Consider the following 22,935-nt stretch of genomic DNA (forward strand, 5'->3'; position numbering starts at 1 on the left):
CATATTATCTCTCCACATAGCTACTTTGCTTTATAATGCAAGGTCTACGTCCTGCAGGCATGTTTTTATTCTCTATACATAAGCGCAAACAAGAAGAGTTTGTAGAAAAGGGAGAAGATGGGATGAGTGCAGGTGGCTTCGGGGCAATCAAAAGGATGGAGGCCATGGGGTCAAGGAGGTCATCTGGGCTCGGTCTTCACAGGTGCCTATTCTTTCACAAGGGTGGTAAACTCTATAAGCGAAGCCCAAAAAAATAAAAGAAAATTAAAAAAAACCCAACATGAATTATTTTATTTATTTTAAATTTGAAACAAATATGACGAGACTCCATTCACTCTTACCTTCTACTCCGATCTTGCCGTCTCCATCCTTGTCGGCTGCGTGTAAAAATGTTTTGGTTTCCTTATCGGTCAGGTCCCTGCCATCTTTGGCAAAGCCCTTCAAGACAAATCTAAGCGGATTGAAAAGATCAGAATTATATTTAGGTTTCATTTACATCATTGTCGTTTTTTCTCACTTGAGCTCCTCCTCCTCTATGTAGCCGCTGTTGTCGGCATCCAGCACCGTGAAGACCTTCTTCACGTCGTCAGTAGATTTGTTCTTCAGGCCGATCATGTCAAAAAACCTCTTGTGGTCAAAAGAGTCGGCCACTGCGCACACAAAACGTATCGTGTCAATCAATCCGAGTGGAAGGCGTCAAAAAGGTTTCACTTGAATTTACCTGCAAATGCATCGAGTGCTTTCTTGATGTTGTCAGCGTTGAGGATGCTGTTCATCGCCATTTTGGCTGTTGGAGACAAGCGGCGAGAGAAAGGGTCAGACGTTGTGGGCTATGGAGTCAAAGCACAAAAGTAGAATGAAGCACAGATGGCAGCCAGCACCTAGAACATTTTACTTGTAGAGCCGCTACACATAAAAGCCAGCTGGAGGGCTGGAGGGCCGGAGGGCCGGAGGCCAAGTCAGCGGGGATTAAATAGACCATCTGAGTCTTCGGCTGTCTCGGAAATACTAAATGAGACTTCACTATCCCACTTCTGATGACATGAATGCCCCTATCAAAAATCTACACACCCCTGGGATGTTTTTTTTTGTAATATACAGCAACAACAAAATTGATCAAATGTTTTTCACCATGAATGTGAATTATAACCGCATATAACTCCAGGCAAAGCAAAATAATTGCGATTGTGTATAGATTTTTTAAATATCCATCTGGTAAAAGGTGCTTTGGCTTGACACAACCTTATGAAGGTGATGGGACTTTGACTGATGCACTCTCCTTCTTAATAAGCTTGAACACAAAGATACTGTAGAAGTTGGATGTAGACACAAATGTCTTCATCCTTCACAATCAATACGGCCGTGTGCGTGGTGCATTTCAAAGTATCTTTTTTCCATTCAAAACACAGGCTGACACTTCATTTGAAGTGTGGTGACCCATCTATCATTTTTAATTGTACCGGCAATATTTAAATGACACATTAAGAAATAACATCATGTATTTGTTCAGAGTTAATAGTAGCATTTAGCCGGACAAGCACTTGTATTAATGAAGGTGACCTCCATTTGTGTTTTTTTTTTTTTTTATCACAGCAGGTGATATATGAGCTTCTCCAGTCTTATCTACTTTGGTAACACAGGCCTGCACACATGGATCAATAGTGAGCAGTACTTAACTTGTGTGGCCACATGTTCAATCATTTATTATTACCAGCGCAAGCTTCTTTGGTGACCTATAGCACAAAGGTGTCTGGAGGGAAAGCAAAACAATGAAGATGGACTTGATGTGATAACCTAAGCCAATCAGCTCACAGCGGAAGTGGACAAAGTTAACTGATATTTATTTACAGTAATAGTATCAAGGCTGCAGAAAGACCCAGGAAGTTTGCATTGATACTTTCGATGACATTTCCGGTGACTCCAAAATGCTTTTATATTAGGAACCGAGAAGGATGAGAAAATATGATATAAATAGATGCAGCAGGCTATTATTTCCCTAAGCCTGAGAGCTAATTTATTGTCCTATGAAGCTCCTCTAAATTGCATAATATCTGCATAATTGATGCTCAAATGCAATGAAAGCTAACAGTAATTTGGGTTGATGCTGATAGGAAGGACACACAAATAGATACGGACAGACAAAAAATAAAAAAAAATGTGGATTGTAACTCTGCATCTGCTTTTTAGGTTTGATGTATAGCAATAAAAAACAACAATTAGAAAAAAAAAGATAAATAAAACAAGAAATTTGCTTGTATTCGACCCCGCAAATAAGTCATAAAATATTCCAAACTTTTATCCATCCTCCCCTGTGACACATTCTCCAACTGCTACGATCTGCAGTCTAATAAACTTACGTACACATTCATTTGCGAAACAAACATAATAAAAGCGGCGCCAGTGCCGAGACCACTTGACATATTTGCATGTAATATTAGCAAACAAATTAAAAATGCCCATTATTTCAAGCACTCATTGTAAGCCTTGGAAAAAAAAAAAAAAAGAAAAAGTCAGCAATGTTTCCTTGAGTGTCCATCTCATTAACTTTAATTATCCAAGTATCCTTCTGTTTGTGAATATTCATGGTGGAATACATGCATGAGCACAATGAACATTTGCTTTTATTTGATCAATTCCTAGATCATTTCTCATGGGTGAATCAACAAGTTTGCTTCCATCAGCATTTTGACAAAGTTTGGCTACACCCGTTAAAGCGTGGTCAATCTAATTAGGTGTAATTAAAATGTGACCTTGAAATAAATCGCAAGTAAGCAGCACTTCTCCTTTTGCAAGCAAACTCTGGCTATCGGAAAGTAATTACCTGCTGGAGATGCTGTCTCACTATCTAAATTTAATCTCATTCTATAGCGGAGCCAGTTCAGGAAGTCAAATAGTATCTTCGATCTTGAATTTTGGATGACTCTATTTCATTTGATTGATTGACTTTGATTGCATTTTAGACACTCCCATCTCTGAATGAAAAACGGAAAATAGATTTATTTATACATATATTTATCATATTTTATATGATTAGGATATTCCATCTCATTTTATTATATGATTCTAATATTGTATATTTCTTTCTATTTAACATGACTATTAATGATGATCAGCCAGCCTTGTTTTGTTGGTCCCACCCTTGTTTTGTCCTTCCCTATTGTGCCTTCCTCCTTGCAGCTATTGGATTTCTTCACCTAATAATTTTCTCACTGCGCCCACCCAAGGGACCTCTCTGTCCTCTAATCCCCCTCTGAGATGATTACGACCACTCTCTCTTTTCTTTCCACTTTTAATTGAAGCTTTCTCTTTTCATTGAAAGCATTTAGCATCCCCGGTGATATATGAAATACTCTTGATGTGTTTTCTCTTTTTCTTCCCTCCATTAGGAACAAACCTAATTGCACCTTTTTTTTTTTAAATACAATTTATTGCCACTAATTAACTACAAAGCATTACTTGTTGGCGCGAGTAAACAAACAAATATCAAACTATTTTATCGGTACAATTAAAACGCTGGCATCACAGCAGCAAAAAAAAAAAAAGGCCACCAGAGGCGAGCCTCTCACCTTCTTTTGACAAGACCAAAGCACGATGAAGTTCTGACAGGTAATCCTGGGATGATGATAATGAAAGACACAATATTAAACAAGAAATGACAGAGACGAGATTAAAAGCAGAGGGAGTTGACGTAGAGGAAGGAAGCGGAAAGGGAGAGATGAGACCGCCGACGTGGTTCGGAGGTCAACCTTGGATTCCGCCATGGAATGCTAGATGAGGCACGAAGGAAGGAAAAAAATAAGACGCTGACAAATCGACATAAGCAACGCTTGGGACACTGTTGTCGTACAAGTGGAGGATGCCTTTCGTGGCCCTCCATCTATTTCCATATCAATGACAACATCACATACTTAATCAACACAATCAAATGGCTTTGTAGCTAAACAACATCCTCATTTGAGGATTGTTTGATTATGTCCGTGTCTCCATGGTAGGAAAGGTTAGGCTTTGTCTGATTACTTATGGGACTCCCGTGCAGGTTGTTGCAAATGAAGGAAGATTTGCCGGCTGATTGGCATACTAATGGAAAAATGTCGGCCTCGTTGTGGATGGATGGATGGATGGAGAAACAAATTTACTGAGTGACCTTTGTGATGATGTGTTGACAGGCAGATGATTTGTGGGGTTTCATTTGGATGGCAAGATGTAGACAGGAGCGCTCGGGTGGCTCACTTATGGAACTGCTTTCATTCATCTGTTGTACCTCTCAATAGAAAACATAATTACAGCTCTTCCCCTCGCTTTCCAAATAGAAGTAAATGGATTTCATCGCAGGTTGTGTGATTTATTGGCGGCGGCGGCGTCTCGTTGTCGTTTCGTGAAACCAGAGGAAAGTTGTTATGACCTCAAACAAGATGCAGCGCATTACAAATGCATTAGCGCAATAAAAGAGAGAAGACCTTGGGCGCTCGCTCCAGTCGCGCAAATGTGCCCTTTATGCAGAGTTTATTTTTCCCTTTATTGATTGCTTCATTAACGCACATTAACCAGCTCACCGTGTGCCGGCTGTATTACATCTTAATGTAATTTCCCCTCCATTCCACAAGTCAGTCGGGAAAAGGATTCTGGTTTGTGTGCAAGAGCGGATATCATCCATCAAATAGATTAATTCAAACCAAATAAGACTTGCGCACGTGTTCCCCATTAACAATTGATTAGACTGACACAACTAACAACAAGATGATCATATTCGCTTTTATTTCATCACTTTCAGAGGTGTTGGATTTTTTTTAATATGTTCCATGAGCGCTCAGATCATATTTTTTCTCGGGCACCTCTGTGTACTAATCTCATTTTGACTCGGGGCTCCGACAGTGAACAGTAGGATGAAAAAAAAAGTAAAAGAAAAGAAAAGAAGCGCTCGCCAATTGGCATCATCAGCAAGCCAAACACGAACATTCTCAGGGAGTAGATTAAAAATCCTGGATCCAATCCGTATTTGACTGCAGGACACTGAATTGCTTTGTGGTCTTGTGAATTAGGGCATGTTGAGCCAACATCGACATTTCTGCCTGTTAGATTGTTTTTTTTTTTTTCTTTTTTCGTGAGCTTGCAAGGCAGCAGCAGTAAGCAAAATAAGCAAACTGTTGCTTCTTTTTGTTTCCCCTTTGTCTTTTTAAAGACCTTGTGCCCCAGTTACAAATGCAACTTTGACGTCCATAGCCGTCATTGGCAGTGAATGAATTGAACAAATAATTTCAAAATAAATGTGTCACCGCACACATTTTAACCGCGGAGGCTATAATTAAGTGGGCTTAATGCACCTGAATTTGGATCGATCCCCTGGGCGCTAATGTCCCATGCTGCCATGACTTGTTAGCCTTATTAGGTGCGCCCTTGTGACTGCCGCAGCCCGTTATTACATTACGGAGGGCTCGGGGGACTGTGAAGATGAACTCCAGCAACCTTGTTTTCACTCAAAGGAGTTTTACTTCGCTTTATTTTCATCGTTACAAAAATATCGATTTAATTTTCTTTTTTAGCTCCTGAAGTCTTTTCAATGTGCTTTGTTTTATGCTTGCCTGAAAACCAGCAAATTATCTTTCCTTGGTTCACATAAAAATAGTAAAAAGGTTTTCACACCACAAAAGACTTTTAAAAGTTGGGACTAATGTTGTGCCCTGCGTTGTGGCTCGTTTTTCCGGTTTATTGTCTTGAAGAGGTCTAGAATTGAGTCTTGGCTCCTTTGAGGCTAGCGTCTAACCACCACCGGGGTTTAATTTCACTTCATTGCTTTCTGCTTCTTGCTCATGCTGAACTGGGCTCTATCGGCTTCAGGCTGACGCTTCAGGACACTTACACAATTACTCTACATGCTTTTCACGCTCATTCTCTGACACGATAATTATAAGCAAGACTAGTCCACAAAACAAACAAAAAGAATGTTTAAATAAATTAAATACCCAGAAGTCAGTGTGGTCCAAGCAAATTTCAGGGGGGGGCATTGCCCTTTATTTCCCCCACTCTAGCTCCGCCAAGGAGTGACAGTTATATTTGGTATTTATCATTTGCAATGTCTTCTGCTTTTGAAGTGAACACATGAGATGGTAGAAATTGCTTCTGGCATGCCAAACACTTGCCATGGTACACAACAAACGGGCTTGCTTGATCAAAACATCTTGCCACTGGAAGCTAGATAACATTAATGAGACTTGGCGTGAGTTGGGACACAAGGAGGAAGTGGATCAATTGCTGATGATGACAATGTGATGATGTAAAAAAAAATTATAAATCAAAGGAGCGGTGTCCCCACACAAAGCAGAGTTGCCCGGGGAAGAACGTGGAAACTCCGCAGCGAGTCCATTTGCATTCCATTCAGGTTTCTGGAGACTCATTTTAGATAGAAGAAATGCTCAATTCCCACAAGTACAGTATTCATGCAACAGGAGCCAAAACACGTTTGGAGCCAACCACAAACAAGCCGTAGGCAGAGAAGGAATTTTCAATTTTCTTTTTCTGACAGATGGAAGCGTGTTTTAATGTGAGCGCTTTTGTTTGCTTCATTCATTTTCTCATTTTCTCATTCTCCATATCATCCCCTCTTCTCTTCTCTCCTCTTCTTCCGCTGTCAAGGTGATAAGTGTCCTTCTTCTTTTCTTGCCAAGAGAAAGCCACATCTTGATTTCTCTTAGCTGGCTGACATCCATTATTTTCATCAAGGTCTTGGTTGTTGTCCTTCCATTTGTCAACTTGCCACTCTCCATTCAGGTGAGATGGGACCAAATTGGACTTCTGCATTGATTTTTGCTTGACCACTTTTGACGATACCCAATTTTCATCAACCCCAAGTCAAATGATTGTTCTAAAAGTAGTGTGACACCTTCAAAGTGACATTTCATCACTTTTGGCCTGATGTTTGGAATTAATGACAGTCATCATCCTCTCTCCCAGTCTCTATTTGTGAACACCTGATTTGTCTGGCTGCCTCCGCATCCATCTAGTCTTTGTCTCTCGCTCAGCTCTCAGGCCGTTCATTTCCCACGCGCATTTGTTGTTAGCAAAACACATTTAGGTGATCTCATCATTGCCCTCTCTCCCCGGCACATTTTGAATCCCCTTTTTCCCCCTGGCCTGTAAATCCTTGATTCAATATTTTTTTTAATTCTCTCTTCTACCCCAGGTGCAGTGCACTGAATGATGCCCATATGAGGAGGCATACAGTTAAGCCCCCCCCCCCCCCCCCCCCCGCCATCTCTCTCTTTCCAGGAAAACACATTTCGCCGGCCATCTGTGGTCACTTTGTCAGACAACAGTGTTATCATTCTGCGACTCATGCAATTTATTTAATTGATAAAAAAATATGCAGTGAGAATGTAGACATTAATGTGTGCCGGAAAGATTTTAATTTACACCTCCATTTTTTATTTTATTTTCTTTCGCGGCTGGCTCCCTGGTTGTGACAGTTATACGATGTCACTATTTAACACAATCTGTTCCCTATAAGGAAACGACTCACCATAAATTTCTGAATTCTCCATCTATGAAGCAAAACCTAATTTTGCACGCCCAAAAAAAACAAAAGTTCACCAGCTATGTGATAATTTTTTAGACTGAGATTTGAGTGGGGTATTTCTGACTTCAAAGTCCGCCGAATCAGTAAACAGAGCAAATTTCTCAAGCCGTGCGCCGACTCAGCAAATAATATATGCAAAAGTGTAGCACAACCTTGGGGCAGTGCAAAAAAAGCAAATGGGAATGTATAAGCAATGACCTTCAACAATCACTATGTTTAGAATGTGCTGAAGGCTGGCTCTGGCTAGCATCCCTTAGCTTGAATTTGATCTGGCCAGCAAGTGAGAAGTGCAAAGGGTGTCCCCGGCTCTTCTGCAGTGTTCTTTGCACTTTGCTGCATCGACACAATCGAGGCGTAATGGAAAGGATGCGCTTGACTTTGACCTCGTCAGTGGGCGGGCCGCCGCTTCTTATGTGGGAGCCCTTAACATTGCGAGACAAAGACAAACCTCCCTTCAGGCCAACTTTTCTGCCAAACTAGTAGTGCAGATGATTGCTAAGTATTTACACAGCACTCAAGCTTGGACTGTTTGGGATGCTTTCAGGCGATTCAAACCGAAATATCATAATTGTGAACCTTTTAAAGAATCAAATCTTGTCGATCTTTCTAAAGCAATAATATCAAATGTCCTGTTAAGGTAAAACGAATGCGGCGGATGAAATGAGAAATAAAAGAAGACTATGTTGAGTCTATGTGAAGTATTTTGTGGCTTAAGCTGCAGTGCGGTGTGTGCAAATGCGCATCTGCAAATGCTGCAGTCTTCGTCATGCTTCTCTGCCTCGCAGTGTGATGCAAGAGCCTTGTTTTTTTTTTTTATATTTTCTCCTCGGTGATAGAGTCCAGTTAGGCTTGCGGGATAACACGATTTGAAAAAATGTTAACTCTAACAACAACAAAAATGCCCTCAATTAATGCGTGAGAAGTCAACATTTTAAAAGTCTGATGCTTCTTACAGTATTTTAGGATGAATATTATTTCATTGAATTCATGATCTATTTTTGGTCCCCAATCAGATACATTGGTTGTATATGGCAAATGAAAATTGTTTTTTTTTTTTTTTTTGGTCCCATTTGTTATTTCCTCGTCCATTCTGGCCACTTTTCCATTCCAGCCTCTTTTGTCCTCTTGTCTTTTTGTGAATGGAGCAGCTTCATCACCTTATTACAAGCTCCTTTTCGATTTGGCGGACAACATTTTGCCCATCAAGCCTCCTGCGCTACCGCCTACCCAAATAAAGAAAGGAAAACACAATTTGTATTCCGGACCAGCGTCTGGCAACGGGAGAGGCGAGATATTGGAACGAGCTAGTGTTTGTTAAAGTCACACTTTAGAAGGAGCACTCTTGATTTCTAGATGGGCCCTCAGGTCAATTCTGTAAACAACCCAAAAAAATGTATATAATCATTGCAGGGAATAGGCCTCCTGTTTTTAATCAACTAATCACAGCCTTTCAGCGAGTAATAATTACAATTGATCGAGGTGAAAATTGTTTGGACTTGTGCTTTTCTTATTTCAGGAAGTTCATTAGAAATAAAGATTTCTAAACACTATTTCAGAGGCCCCAAAATATTGGTTATTTGACAGTGGAAGGATATTATTTTTGTCAATTAAAAATGAGTTTTTCAAGCTTTTTTTTATGTGTCCTGCTGACCGGCGCCATCCTCGAAGGAAAAAAAAAATCTAAAAATGCAGGAAAGAAGATACACTCGCACGTATGGGGCCACCTTATTAAAGGTAAGCCTGACTTTCATCCATGGAAAGATAAAAAAGACACAGTGTAAATATTGTCCCATTCATTAATATTCAATATTGCCGCTAAGTGTCTGAGTGTTTACGTAGACGTGGAGGAGTAAAGCAAGTGTCGACATGCTGGACTTTGCTCCATTAACATTTATAGTGCTATTGTGATGATTGAACATGGCTTTGTATCTCGATCTCCAGCAGCAGCAGCAGATGACATCCTTTCCACCCCTGCAGCGCCGGCTGCCAAGGCGTACTAGACCGCCACTGACCTTGCAGCAGAAAGCGACTCATCTGTGGGGGCTCATACACAAAGACACGCTCTCGTACACAAATGTGAGCCTCGCTCGGTGCCGGCCTCGGGCCTGCTGGTGGCGAGCAGCCTTCTTACAAAGCGAGGAAAAGAGGTCAGGGAAGCCGCGGACATTCATAAAGCTACAAAAGACGCTGGAAGTGACTTTCAGCTCCGAGGTAAAGTTCCAATAGAGGCTATGCGTGCGTGCACGCGTACAACAAAGTCGCTTCTAAGTGGCTTATATCAGCGAAGCATCATTGTGCAAATGTTCAAACTTGCAGGAATTAAGAAGACGACAACGGCAAAATGGATTGTTTGACCTCTTCTGATGCTTTTTGAAAAAGAAAGTGAAGGTAAAGCGCTTGATATATTAGAGTCAAGTCAACATCTAAAACTTCTGCTGACTTTGATCCAACCGCCTTTGATCGCTTATCAGAATTGCGTATGATCAAAGTAATCCTTTCATCGCAACTATTTGGACACATCATACAAGTTTTTTTTTTTTTTTTAATTTGCACAACAACATCACTGTTCGTGTTCAGTCATGACCAGAATTCCAGCAGAGATGAAGGCTTGAAATCAAATACAGTGACACCTTGGAATGAGTGAAGATGGACACTTCTATGTTCCACTTTGATAAGTTCCCGCCCCGTGATGTGACGGGTAAAAAAAATAATAATTCCAGTTTAACTTTGACAAACAGTCGATTAGCAGCGGCGAGTCGATGAGCTGGCAATTGGGAAAGGTGCCGCTTGATTTGATATGCTTTATGGATTAAATGAAATGAAGTGCTAAGGAATGAAGGTCAGATGAATGCAGAGAAAGGACGATGCATGAGGGGCAGGACGTGCCAAAGCCAGGGAGGGACGGATGGACGGATGGACGGAGGGAAAGCGTCCATGCCAAATTCTTGTTTTGCTAGTTTAGACTAATCTCGGCTATTGAGATTATCTGTCATTCATGATTATACAATTGTGTTTGACACTTTGTTTCTTCACTTTTCACCGAACCTTTTTCCCCGATTCCCACGATTTAAAATTGAAAAGGAAAATTGCATTGATTGAAGTACCTCAAGTGCCTGTTTATTTGTTTTCAAATTGTTTATATTATAGTCGGCAGCCAATTATCGTTTTATGTCATCTCTATTGAAAAAAAAAATGCTGAGTCAGACCTTTGAATGCGGATTGCCAACTAACTGCTTAACCTATGATTGATGCTTTTTACCAATTTAAAAAAAAATGGTGAAAGTCTATAAATAAATTGCCTGTTTTCCCAAGTGAAGCCTTTTAAGTGGCAGTAACAAAATAGGTCACATCCTCATCTTCTTCAATTCTACTTTCCCTGGAAAAAAAAACCAAAAAAAGAAGGAGCAGGCTCTAAATTAAGAAAAGTCTCAATCCATTTTTACTCGCACTCTGTTCCCATCTGACCGTGGCTTTGCTAATGATCTCATTTAAGAGGTTATGGCTTTTCTAATTAGAAATGAGTTGAGTCTCTTTGTGCTGGGGCTAACCTTTGTGTCACTCTAAAGTTAGCATCAACTTTTTGGACCTCTTGTCACTCTGCTGTTTTTTTTGGAAGCACTCCAGAATACACAGAAGTACTACCTCAAGGACACAAAGTGATTTGTTTGGAGAACAAAGGTTTCTTGTTGACATGACCTTGCAACAAAGATGGAGCTTGATATTCTCAAGAATCCATTTTAGTGCATATTCAACTGATGATACCAATCAGACATCTTTGAGAAGTTGGAAAATGATACAAACAATCAAACTAGCACATCTCCTGGCAAATATAAAATACAAATTTGACTTTTCCACGTGCCATCTGCCTCTTTGACCTCGGCAAAGACCACATGGAGCAAAATCTCCATGTTTAGGCGGGAATGAGTGTAAAATCATCCAGTTCAATTACAACCGTTTATTGCCGCTGTCCATTTATGTTTGTGACCAGCTGTTCACCCCAAAAAATGAGAACAAAGCATCCAAATGTAATTTGAAGGCAGTGCCGTGTGTCCAATTCATTTTTTGTCACCTCAGCAAAAAAAAAAAAAAAAAATACATTGCCTTCCACTTTATTCTCTTATCGCCACGTTTTAATTAACGTCCTTTAACAAGTGCCCCGAACGCGAGGTTAATTGTACTTTTTCATGACAAAATCAGCACAAATGCAAATTCTCTCAAGGCGAAGTCTGTTCCGTAGTTGGCAACGCTAATTCTGCAGGCAAAGTGGTCGAGAAACGTGCGCCGAGCGACGTGGTGGCCTTCTGCTCAAGTCGCAATTTGCACGTCTTGCCTGAGGAAGATTTAACAATTGCATTGAGGAATCTTAACTTATCATATTTCTGTGGAGTATTGAGGGAATTAACGGCAAGAAAAAAAATCATATTAAAAATAAAACCAGGTTGGATGAATCTATCATGTTGCATAATGAGGCGTGAGTATATTATGAGCAAACACAAATTTAGGAGCCACTCGCTCGGAAATGTGTCAAACTTGGTTTATTGCAGACTATATTATAATTAGGGTTGCCCTCAGGTGATCGGATATAAAAGTGGAATTGCATAAATGGATCAAAAAAATCATATTGTGTGTCATAACGTAGCAATAAGTGGCTAACATGTCGCGCATAGATGAATGAATTAGCAGGTGTCAGGGACAAGTGCTCATCTCAACACATTCTTCCAATTTACATGGTCACCATTATTTGCCCCCAATCTATTCACAAGGTGTTATTACAATGACATGTCAGGGGCAAACACGTGACGGGCTCCCCTGTCAGCTCTCTGCTGTCACTCAGAGGCTTTAATTGGATCAGGGCGGCCACATATAGTCAAAATATTGGAAACACCTGCACCACTGACACAGGTCAAATCTCAAGGCGACTTGCATGTCCGCACCTCAGGGACAATGAGAGTCAGTCACACCTGTCTTCAAGTCTCTTAGATCATACGTGGCATTTCACACTCCACGGAGCTTGTTAAATGACACAATTCCCCAAGAAATCAAGTGTGGATGTGAACATCGTTTCCACCTGACTGCTTGCTAATTGGGAAATGCTCTGCGTTTCAAAGACGATCATCAGGGAAAGAAGGACGATTGCGATCATCCGGAAATGGAGATGTTCTTGCAGTTCTTCTTAAATGTATTTTGTGCACACCAATGTTCTGCATTTGATTACTTCTGCCATAGAGGCCACACCCCAAAGTCATTTGAATTGGCCGGGTGTGTTCATCCCCACATCGGCGCAAACGCCCATTTCTAACTGCACAGAAGAAATAATAACTTTTGTCCTGGAAAGTATCAGGTGTTCCTCAAGATTCAAGTCATATCCTAAATCGTCAACATTCTGGTGTTTATTTTCATAAAATAATCCTATCACAATGATAGTTTATGCCTAACATTGAGGTGTGTATTGGGGAAAAATCTCATCCTCTCTTTAGATAGCCATGATAATCCACCTGAGAACATATCCAAAGTCTCTTTGCCCTTCAGGACACAGCTGTTCATCCTGAAGGGCAGATTTGAGGCGCAGCAGCCACAGATGCAACTAGTCAAAAAGATTGTAGGAGACGAAAAAATCAAAGCAGCCACGAGATGTTAGATTGCGTTGCGCCAATGATATATATCAACATGTCTTTTAATGTGGCACTCGCTCATCTTCATCATCATCATCATCATCATCAATGCAATTTGCACCACTGGCCATGCAATGCATATGTAGTGTGCAAGAAAAAAAAAAAATCATTCAAGTGTCTACTCTGAGACTCACCAGTGCTTGTAAAAGAATGTAATGGATTTCCCCCTTGACACACACACACACACACACACACACACACACACACACACACACACACATGTATGCACGCACACACACACACAGTGACTCACAGGTTTCGGAGAACCAATCACCATGGCCACTTCTCAGCTCCGGTTTGTGAATGGGATTTTGCCTCTGTTAGAAGCATCCGGTTGGAATCATGCTCCATCATCTTTTCTAGCTAATATTCCATTTTGATATTGTAATTATTGAACTGCTTTAGTGGTGACATCATCTGGACTTTTGATGAAGCCGTTATCTCCCACTAATTGTGTCTTTTAAGTCTTTTTCGACACCACTGTGTAATACACCAAAGTCATCCCGACATCATCCACTTTGTTTCTCCTCTTTCTTTACTTTTTTTTTGTTCTTCTTTTTTTCCAGCCCATCCGCCGCCCAAATCACTCAATGATCAACAGTCCCGCTTACCTGCAATGACAGAGACTTAGTCCTGAGTGCCTCTGAGTCCTCGGCGGTTGGACGGAGAGCAGCGAGCCTGCAGAGCTGCTGACGGGAGAGCCGAGTGGAGGAAGGACGGGAGAAAGAGACAAGTGGAAAGAGAAAGTAGATGCTGTGCGATCGAGGTGGAGGCTGGCTGGCTGGCTGGCTGGAGGTGAGATGAAGGGGAGAACGAGAGAGGGAGGGAGAGAGGGAGAGATAAAGCGGGATGCAGGAGTAGAGGGAGGGAGCGCCAGATTGGGATTGGAGGGGGGTGTGTGATATTAAACAGGAGGAGGAGAGAGCAGAAGAAATGCCCGTAGGAATGAAAGGCATCAAAATGGTTTGAAAAATATGAATTCAAGTCAGCAGATGCATCAAGTCTCTGGAGACAAAGCTGCCCATTCAATCACATTGTAATCCAATAATGGGTTTCAGTCTTGCCACATTGGAGCAATAACTCAATGCACCCTGGGAGTTGAAAAAAAATAAAAAGGCCAAAGATAGTTTGGATCCCAAAATGAAATTCATGGATCATTGTGAAATAGAAAGATTGAAGAGATTCATGAATCCAAAGGTGAGCAAAAAAAAAAAAAAAAAAGTCACTGTCCAGTGAAAGGGTGCTGAACTGAAAAGGAAAGAAGGTTGATGAAGAAAGTTGATGTGCATGTGACCCGTAAGTGTTTTATTTTTCTTTCTCCAGTCACATGGGCCATGTTTGACATTTACGATGGCTCTCCAAGCCTCAAATCCAGAGAAATAAAAAAACAGCTCCAAGTTACAAAATGAATGATCTCAAATTACGGATCAGGTCTTCTTTATACTAAGACACATTTTAAAGCAGGAAAGCTTTTAAAATTCCGACTTGCCTCCAAAACTGCTGGCGTAGATTTATTCACCCTGAGGTGGAGATTTAATTCCTCTAGGTGGAGATTCCCCACAAGGTCACATTGGTTGAGTGAATAAAAAAAAAAAACCTGACAGATTCAGCCTCTTATTTGAATTTCCTCATGAGAACCCTATTTTCATATTTATTGATATTTATGCATATATTATGTGGTTATTCTTATGGTACTTTGGCTTCCCCCCCAAATTTCAAAATCATGCATGTTAGGTTAATTCAGCTCCAGTACACCCGCGGCCCGAATGAGAAAATTGGAAAAAAAATCCACCAATGGATGTTTTATGATGGGTGATATCATCAGTATGTCTTTAATGATGATGAGATCCTAACGGACATTTTCTCTTTCTGCTCGTCCTCTTGTGGGTCATTTGAAAGCGTGAAAAACATTTTTTTTTAACTGTTATTTAATCTTTTTATTGATTGATTTAATTGTATTTTTTTTTTCCCCCTCGTATTCTGCCGAGCGAAAACAAAAGACAGAATTCATTGGAAATCAATCTTGAGACATCCAGACTTGTCTTAATTCCTTGTCGGGTAGCTCTGGAGAACATTGACAGACTGTACGGGCAGCGTCCATGTCATTGAAATGGCTTCACAGCTGACACGACGCAATTTCCATTTCATGTATTCTTCTGGAGTGAAATTGGGCTGTAATAGAATGCAATTGTGCTGTGATGGCAATATTGTCAAGTGGATGGATGTGTGTGTGTGTGTGTGTGTGTGTGTGTGTGTGTGTGTGTGTGTGTGTGTGTGTGTGTGTGTGTGTGTGTGTGTGTGTGTGTGTGCGCTCGCTGGTGGAAAGAAACTCGGAATGAATGAGATGGGATAAAGAGAGTTAGATGTGTCTTCTCTAGCCGTTTATCAGCTTGCAGCACTTTCTGCACATACTTTATCTCCAGCACTTTATCTCCACCTTCCTTAATAATGTGTCTGATAATTGACTCTCTTCTTGTACAAGTCCCCAGGCGCGCTCTCTCTCTCTCTCTCTCTCTCTCTCTCTTTCTCTTTCTGGCTCTCTCTCTCTCTCTCTCATCAGCCTGAAAGATTATTGAGGTGCATGGCAAAAGCAAAGCTATCCGTCAATAAGAGCATATCGACGCAGTCATTGAAAATGTAGTTCATCTATTTCCAGCTCAGTGGTGTTTGTTTGAGAAATACGACTGACGCTCGAGTTATTATAATCCATATTTGGGATATCAATCTCCTGTTGGTAGAAATTACAGCAGCGGTACAAATAGAATTCCATTCCAAAGATGAATTGCTCACACATACAGTCTGCTTTGCATTGTCATCATTTCGGATTCCGCCTGTATGAAAATACACACGTTATGAATATTACCTGAAGGCTGTACCCGCTTTTAACTTACTGCCAAAAATGGATTGCATTTTTGGAAATAAGGCAACAGGTGGAGTTGTGCAAAGTGTAGCGAGAGAAAAAATCCACCAAGCAGCCCGCTGTGGTTTTAATGATTCTTTTCTTTGCTGAGAGTTCCCCATTGTTTTGGACAGTCATTCAAAGAAAGGAACTTCATTTTTCTCAAGATCACTTCTTTGTTTTTTCAAAATGTGCCTGGATTGGCTTGGCAAACAGTCCAGCCAAGTGAGCCTGCCTCTCTCTCCCAACGTCATAGTCTCCAGCTGAAAGTTTTGAAATTGCATGAGGGGGAGTCATGTTGAAGTTGAGTAAACAAAGTGAAATGAGGAATCGGTCACTGTCGCAATGATTCCAGATGAAGGTGAAGATATGTCTTTGTCAGGCAGAAGTTAGAATTAACCAGAAAGATGAAAAACAAATGAACAAATTCTCACAAGGATTTTATATGTGTTTGGTGATTTAGACTCATACCAGTTGCGCCATATTGAGCGCAAAGGCTCAGTTGTGGCTTGAGGAAAAGTGTCATCACTTTGTGAGAAACATCAACCTAAGTTGCATCCCTTGTGAAATGGCTGATGATGCACAAAATTAAACTCTTGGCTGAAACGGGAACTTAGAGACAGCGAGAAGAAACTCCGCCTAGCCAGAGCAAAATGGTGAGCCTTCGTCCAGCGAGGTAAGTCCGTTCGTCCGTCCGTCTCTTCGCTTTGTCACATTTGTCCACATTGTCGTTACCATCCTCGTCAAAAAAAAAAAAACAGCGGCTCAGTGATGCTAGTTCAAGTTTCAAAAGTGAATTTGTTTGTTCCAGAAGACTGGCCATCCAAAGTTTGCCTCAGCCATAATCCAAAGTTTTCTCTTGGATTTTTGGCAGGACTAGAAAAACAAAGTCAACATTTTGACGTTGCTTGGCCAGAGTCACACAAACACAAGTGGCACTGTGAATTGATCCATTTTAAGGGCTTGCAGCGGCGAAAGCAAGCTTCAACACAATTGGATGAGTCAATATTCACATAATTACCAATCCCAACTCAAAGAAGGAAAAACAGAATTAGCCTGATAGACTTTCAAAGAATGAAACTATTTTCAAGACATGCCTATTTTCCAGCATGCTGCTTGTGTGCAGCTTGTGATTATTATTTTTTTGATTCAATCAAAATCTTTAGTCTTACTTTTATGTTGCTGCCATCCCAAAGGAATCCTTTTGTTTATCAGGACTAAACACATGTGGTGGGGGGAAAAGAAAAAACCAAACAAACGCGCAGAATACCCAAAGGAGAAGTGTGGTCGCGACTATTTTTTCCTTATGATTTCCCGTCAGTAGACTCTGTTACTTTCTTTATGCCTCGCTCCTCCTGATCAGCAGAATTCGGAATGGTCCATTTTACTGAGAGCAAGCCAAGAAAGATGCTTCTTTCCTGGCTGCTGCTCGGCTCATTGCTCCCAACTCTGGCTCTCCTCTCGGATCCGGATGGATGCGTCATTCACGAAACCAACGGCTCACATGACGGTACGCCATGTGTTCTCACAAGAATTGGAAAAGTCAAACACCAGTTTAGAGCTGTAGAAAACTGTGATTGAGATTTTTTTTTTTATAATTATTTGTGGCATTAAAAGTGATAGATTTTTTTAAAAGATGATTAAATATGATTGATTTTTCTTTATTTTATGATTATTTTATATTACTTGCAGCATTAAAAGTGATTGAGATTTTGTATGATTATTTGATTTATTTAGATTTATTTTACCATTCTTTTATATTTGCAGCATTAAAAGTGATTGTTTGATATTATTTATTTGGATTTATTGTACGATTATTTGATATGATTTGCAGCATTAATGGAGTCACTGCAGTGTCACAACGACTACGAATCGTACGTCTACTGCGAGTGGAGGGAGGTGCCGCACCTACGTGGACCGCTACGACTTTGGTTCCGCACACAACACGGCAGGTAAAGTCCACTTAAAGGTCAGAAGAGACATCATGTCACTGATGAGATCACGTATGTGCTTGCAGGGAGCCGTGTGAGCCCTTTGGAGCCGTGGTCCAAAAGGCAGATGGGTACAGGACGGTCCGGTGTCGATATCAAACGCGTTCTTTTTCCATCGGTATCAAGCACACGGGCTTTTTCGTCAAGGACGACGCTGAACTCTGCTCCACTATCGCAAGCGAGCCCGTCAAGCTTTCTCATCACTGTGAGTTGATATGGCGTTGTCATCACAACCGTGAAAAAGATCAAATGTCTTGACTGTGTTTGTGTTGGACAGTGAGAGCACGCGCACCGGACCATTTGTCAAAATATGACACTGCAGATGGCCAACTGGGGATGAAATGGTCCAGTCCTTATCCCGCCTTCTCCTCCCTGAACAAAAACCTCCTGTACCAATTTGGTTACAAGGCAGAAAGCCAGGACAAATGGAATGTAAGCACAAATTTATGTCAGGGCTAATTTTCTGGCCGGGACAACATCATCAAGTTCCTTTCTGTCGTCGCGTCTGCAGATTAAGAATGTGACGAGCACAGGCGTCAAATTAGAGACACGACTGCTGCTTCCGGGTCACAGGTACGAGGCCAGAGTGAGGGCCCGGGCCCACGTGGGCCAATGGAGTCGATGGAGTCCTGTGGTGACGTGGAGGACGAAAGAAGGTGACTTACACCGCAAAATAAGTTTTTCACCAAACAGATGGGTCACACCCCAAAAAAATAGCGTAAATTGTGGGGGATTACGGAGACTAGAAAAACATTTTTAATCCGAGTAAAAGAGTTGAAATTTCTGCCCCGTATAATCCAAATTCTCAGTGGTCTCAGATCAGCTTCCTGACTTGTATTGTGTACTGGATGGTGAGAAGAAGGTGACGTGTAGCTGGGAGGTGAGCAGAGTGCTGGTAATTACCTACCGGCTGGCCTGTCAGCAAAACCACACCGCACCGTGAGTCAAGTGCACGCGCACGTGTCCATTTGATGGCCTCCATATGTTGATACATTTGTCGTTTCTGCCTGAAGGTTTGAGAGCTGCTGTAGGCACCCCGCAGTGACCTTTGACCCCAGTAGGTCACTGGTGCGATACAGCTGCTCGCTGTATGTCGTAAATCCTGCGCATTTGCTTCTGGAACTTCAACCGACCCGCAGCGCAAAGACGTTTATGGCCAATGAGCACAGTGAGTCGTTGAGATGCAAAAAAAAAAAAAAAAAATCTCAAAAGGCAGTATTGAAATGATTGAGCGTCGCCACCTAGTGTTGAATGGCAGAACTGCAGTCTCGCAACTCAAGGCAAAGTGAAAGTGATTGAATAATGACAAGATGACGTTGCCATGTGCAGTTTGTCCCAGGCCACCGCAACAAGTGAAAGTGACAGAGAAAGACAACAACTGGATTGTGCAATGGACTAAACCCAGCATCGCTTCAAAAATCAGACTATATTATCAAGTGCGCTATTACAGGATGCCGGATAAGGTAATAAACCGTGAAATGAGTTTTAAGTTACAACCACTGGGAAAGCTTATACTCATAAATGTGTTTTATGCTCTTCATCTATTTTTATTTTTATTATGAACTTCTCCTGTGCTGCTTTTATGACCGCATGAGATGGTTTTGGACCAAAGGTGATTTACAATTTACATTGGCAAGTTGAACTGGACTTGAATGTGTGTACTTTATTTGCAGGGGTGGTCTGTCCTGTTGAACATTTCCGAAGGTTCCGCATGGGTGAGGATCCTGGGTGCATCTCTGAGCCCATCCCAGCGCCACCAGGTCCAAGTCAGATCTGTGGTCCTCCCCGGTGAGGGTTCGTTCTATGAAGGAATTCCCTCAGAATGGACCGAGCCGGAAGACTGGACCTCACACGCAGGTACTGTAGTGGAAAATAAATCATAAATAATCTCCGTGGATTTTAATTAGTTTTTTCTTTTATCCCTGGTAGCCATGTGGTCCATCAGCATCATTGTTTATATCTGCATCAGTGTGGCAGTGATCATAGTCTTTGTCATACTCATCTGGACTGTCTTTGCTTGCCAAAGGTAATTTCTTTCTTTTGAAAAAAAATAAAATATTGTATTGTCAACAAGACTCTCTTTTGTGTCATTCCAAAATATCTTCAAATAGGAAAATCATTCTTTGGGTTGACACCGTTCCGTCTCCTGCCAAAAGCAAAACCCTGTCAGAGATCAAGGTGAGAGAGAATATTTCTTTTTGGTTTTCTTTTCTGATGACAAATATTTCTGTCAATCAGTCTGCCACCAGCCGGACCCTTATCGAGAACGAGAACATCTGCAAAGTGCAGCAATTGTACCGCTTATCTTCACGGTAATTCTTCAAGAGTCGCAAGTCATGAATTCATCATACTGAAAATAGTCTTCCGCTCCCATCATCTCCCCAAGCTCCGCTCTGTTGCCATCTGAGGGTGCAGAAAATAAAGATGTGGAGCAGGACCGACAGGACTACAAGTGTAATAGCTTGCCCCTCCCTGCCGAGAAGGTTAATGGTTGTAACCTACCGGTGCACTTCAGCGGCCCATATATCTTCTGTCAGGTAAGCTGCTCGTTCATCTACAAGCCTCAAATCAAAAATGGATATGAAAACATTTCACGCATCATCAAAACCACACTTGTCAGTCATTAGAATCCAACCACATGTATGAACAGACAAAGGAGGACAAAGTCACATCAGCGGACGTCCCTTCGTCCACGGTCTTCTCCCCGAACGGCGGAGGTTACGTGTGCCTCCCGCGTGGCAGCGTCTCCGCTTTGCCATCCGATGTGGCGTCGCGCTGGGATGCAGAACCGCCACGACTGTGCAGATAACCTGATGATGAAACGCCCATCCTTCTTGGCCTGGCCTAAGGGCCTCAGGGTACTGTCTTCTGCCCATTCCCTTTTAGGCCAAATAACTATAGCAAATAACTATGTCACATCTAACCAGTAGGGGGCAGTATTTATCTGAGCCCCAAAAAATCATTTGGGCTAAAGTCATCTTTTTACCCCAAAACAGAAATAAGCTCTAAAAACAAATATGAAATAATCTTTTGCAAATAATCTGTTGCTACGCCTATAAAAAGTCAAGAAGTTCATAAATCCGGTCATGTTTGCTTTCTGGTCATACATGCATGTTTGCATAGAGGTGTGTGTTTTTGCAACTTGTTGTCAATGTTGAAGCTTGGTAAATGCATTAAATATGTTCTTGACAATATGATGATACTGAAGTGCAGCAGACATTTCGTAAATCGGACACTTGGGGTCACTCAGAGTGTGACTGAGTGCTTTCTTCATAAACACACTTTATACAGAAGGAAAAATAGGACTTGATAAATCCCTAATATTTGCAAATAATTGAAAGCCTGTAAATGTCAACTAAAAGAGCTTTATTAGGCTTTTGTACGGGTCACAGCGTCTACTAGAATGAATTTACACATTCAAATGCTTAAGGTGTCAACATTTGAGTTGTTCATTGGTCAACTCCCCCAAGCAGGAAAAACGGCAAAGAAGATCAATATTCTTGAGGGTGTCACATGATCTAATTGGGTGTCCATATAATTTAGTAACGTGGCTGATTTGTGCTGCACCTGCTTTCACACTCCCAAACCAACTTGAAAAAATGAACACCTCCTGTTTGCTGTTTGATTGAGGTTGTTCCAAAAAACGGCTTCTTTTGCTTTTGTGGTGTAAAAGTCAACTTCAGACTATCAAACGTGAATGAAATGTGTTTTTTTTTTTTTTCAATGTTTGTGTTCATGTGATTTGCAGTTTAAGGTTGGTGCTAGTTTTGTAACACATTTTGGCTAAATATTGAGGAAACACCTCGCATCACCTTGGAATTAAAAGAAAAAAAAGAAAAAATATGGAGCTGCTCTCTCCTTTGCAGTGTGTGGAATGCGCAGTGGAAATCTTTTTTTTTTTATCCAGAAGAGCACTGGGACACAGTCGTGCTGGAACAAAAATGGGTCTTTCCCAAAAATGTTCCCACAAACTTGTGAGCAGTGGAAGCAAATGTGAATCACAATCCAATTGTGATCCTGTTTGACTTCAAAGTTGTTCTAATTCCAAAATAAAATTCTGTCTATAATGAAGTTACAGACTATGTTTGAGATTTTCAAAGTTGTTTTTAGCTTTCCATCCTTTGTCAGCCCCCAAAGAAACAGTGACATTCCTGAGTCTCCTAGTCAGCGTCAGGCTATTGTTGTATCCTTTGCAAGCGCTTGAGTGGATCCACTGATTTAGAGTGTGCTACTTCACGCTTGTGTGCATCATGTTCGCCGTTGTCGTACATAAAAACAGGAAAATAAAGGCATTGGAAGGTGTGGAAAGTGTGTGCTGTCACTCCCAGCCGCCTTTTGTTTCCCAGAATGTAAGCCAGGCTCAAGGTCTGCTTTGGATATTAACTCCTTCATGTTTTTGTATCAAAACACTGTCTTGTTTGATTTGGAAAACACTTTCCACTGTTGCTGTGGATTCTTGTCCACTCACTGCTTTTCTTGTTGCTTGTGGCTTTTCAAAACGTGTGCCCATGTTTAAATCCAACCCGAGTTTATTTTCATCGCATCCTGTCTGAGGGGGTTCATGTTCTTATAGGTTTTTTTTTGGTTTTTTTTTTGGTGCAGATAGAAAGGGGCGTGTGCGCCGTTGTGGGAGTCAACTTACGTTCTGGTTGTGTTTTATCACTAAACACTTTCCAAAATATGACTAAAATGTGGGGAAAACTAGAATAAAGACCATTATATTTTGTATTATTTGATACATTTTATTTCCAAAATATTCCTAAAAAAATGTGAAAAAAATAGAATCATTTTTTTATTCATTTG

At 41.2% G+C, this 22,935-nt stretch overlaps 2 protein-coding genes across 3 annotated transcripts; one reads left to right on the forward strand and one right to left on the reverse strand.

Moving 5' to 3' along the window:
* Nucleotides 1–72: 72 nt before the first annotated feature.
* On the reverse strand, nucleotides 73–794 carry pvalb6 (parvalbumin 6). Its single transcript, XM_085933387.1, has 4 exons — nucleotides 722–794; nucleotides 518–650; nucleotides 342–451; nucleotides 73–232 (listed from the first exon to the last, which is right to left on the reverse strand). The coding sequence occupies exons 1-4, from the start codon at nucleotides 780–782 to the stop codon at nucleotides 207–209; spliced, it is 330 nt and encodes a 109-aa protein (XP_085789513.1). The 5' UTR covers nucleotides 783–794; the 3' UTR covers nucleotides 73–206.
* A 15,874-nt stretch (nucleotides 795–16,668) lies between these two features.
* On the forward strand, nucleotides 16,669–22,534 carry csf2rb (colony stimulating factor 2 receptor subunit beta). 2 transcript variants are annotated; one of them, XM_085934917.1, is made up of 15 exons: nucleotides 16,669–16,817; nucleotides 17,508–17,651; nucleotides 17,976–18,093; nucleotides 18,159–18,337; nucleotides 18,410–18,564; nucleotides 18,644–18,788; nucleotides 18,942–19,071; nucleotides 19,146–19,300; nucleotides 19,462–19,595; nucleotides 19,806–19,989; nucleotides 20,062–20,158; nucleotides 20,244–20,310; nucleotides 20,371–20,444; nucleotides 20,519–20,669; nucleotides 20,753–22,534. In XM_085934917.1, the coding sequence occupies exons 2-15, from the start codon at nucleotides 17,516–17,518 to the stop codon at nucleotides 20,939–20,941; spliced, it is 1,914 nt and encodes a 637-aa protein (XP_085791043.1). In that variant the 5' UTR covers nucleotides 16,669–16,817; nucleotides 17,508–17,515; the 3' UTR covers nucleotides 20,942–22,534. The 2 variants fall into 2 exon arrangements, with proteins under 2 accessions (XP_085791043.1, XP_085791045.1); XM_085934919.1 differs by having other exon boundaries at nucleotides 20,783–22,534.
* Nucleotides 22,535–22,935: the final 401 nt, after the last annotated feature.

Source organism: Syngnathus leptorhynchus, chromosome 16 (assembly GCF_054491065.1).
Source record: "Syngnathus leptorhynchus isolate UIUO chromosome 16, UIUO_Slep, whole genome shotgun sequence".
Classification (NCBI taxonomy): Eukaryota; Metazoa; Chordata; class Actinopteri; order Syngnathiformes; family Syngnathidae; genus Syngnathus; species Syngnathus leptorhynchus.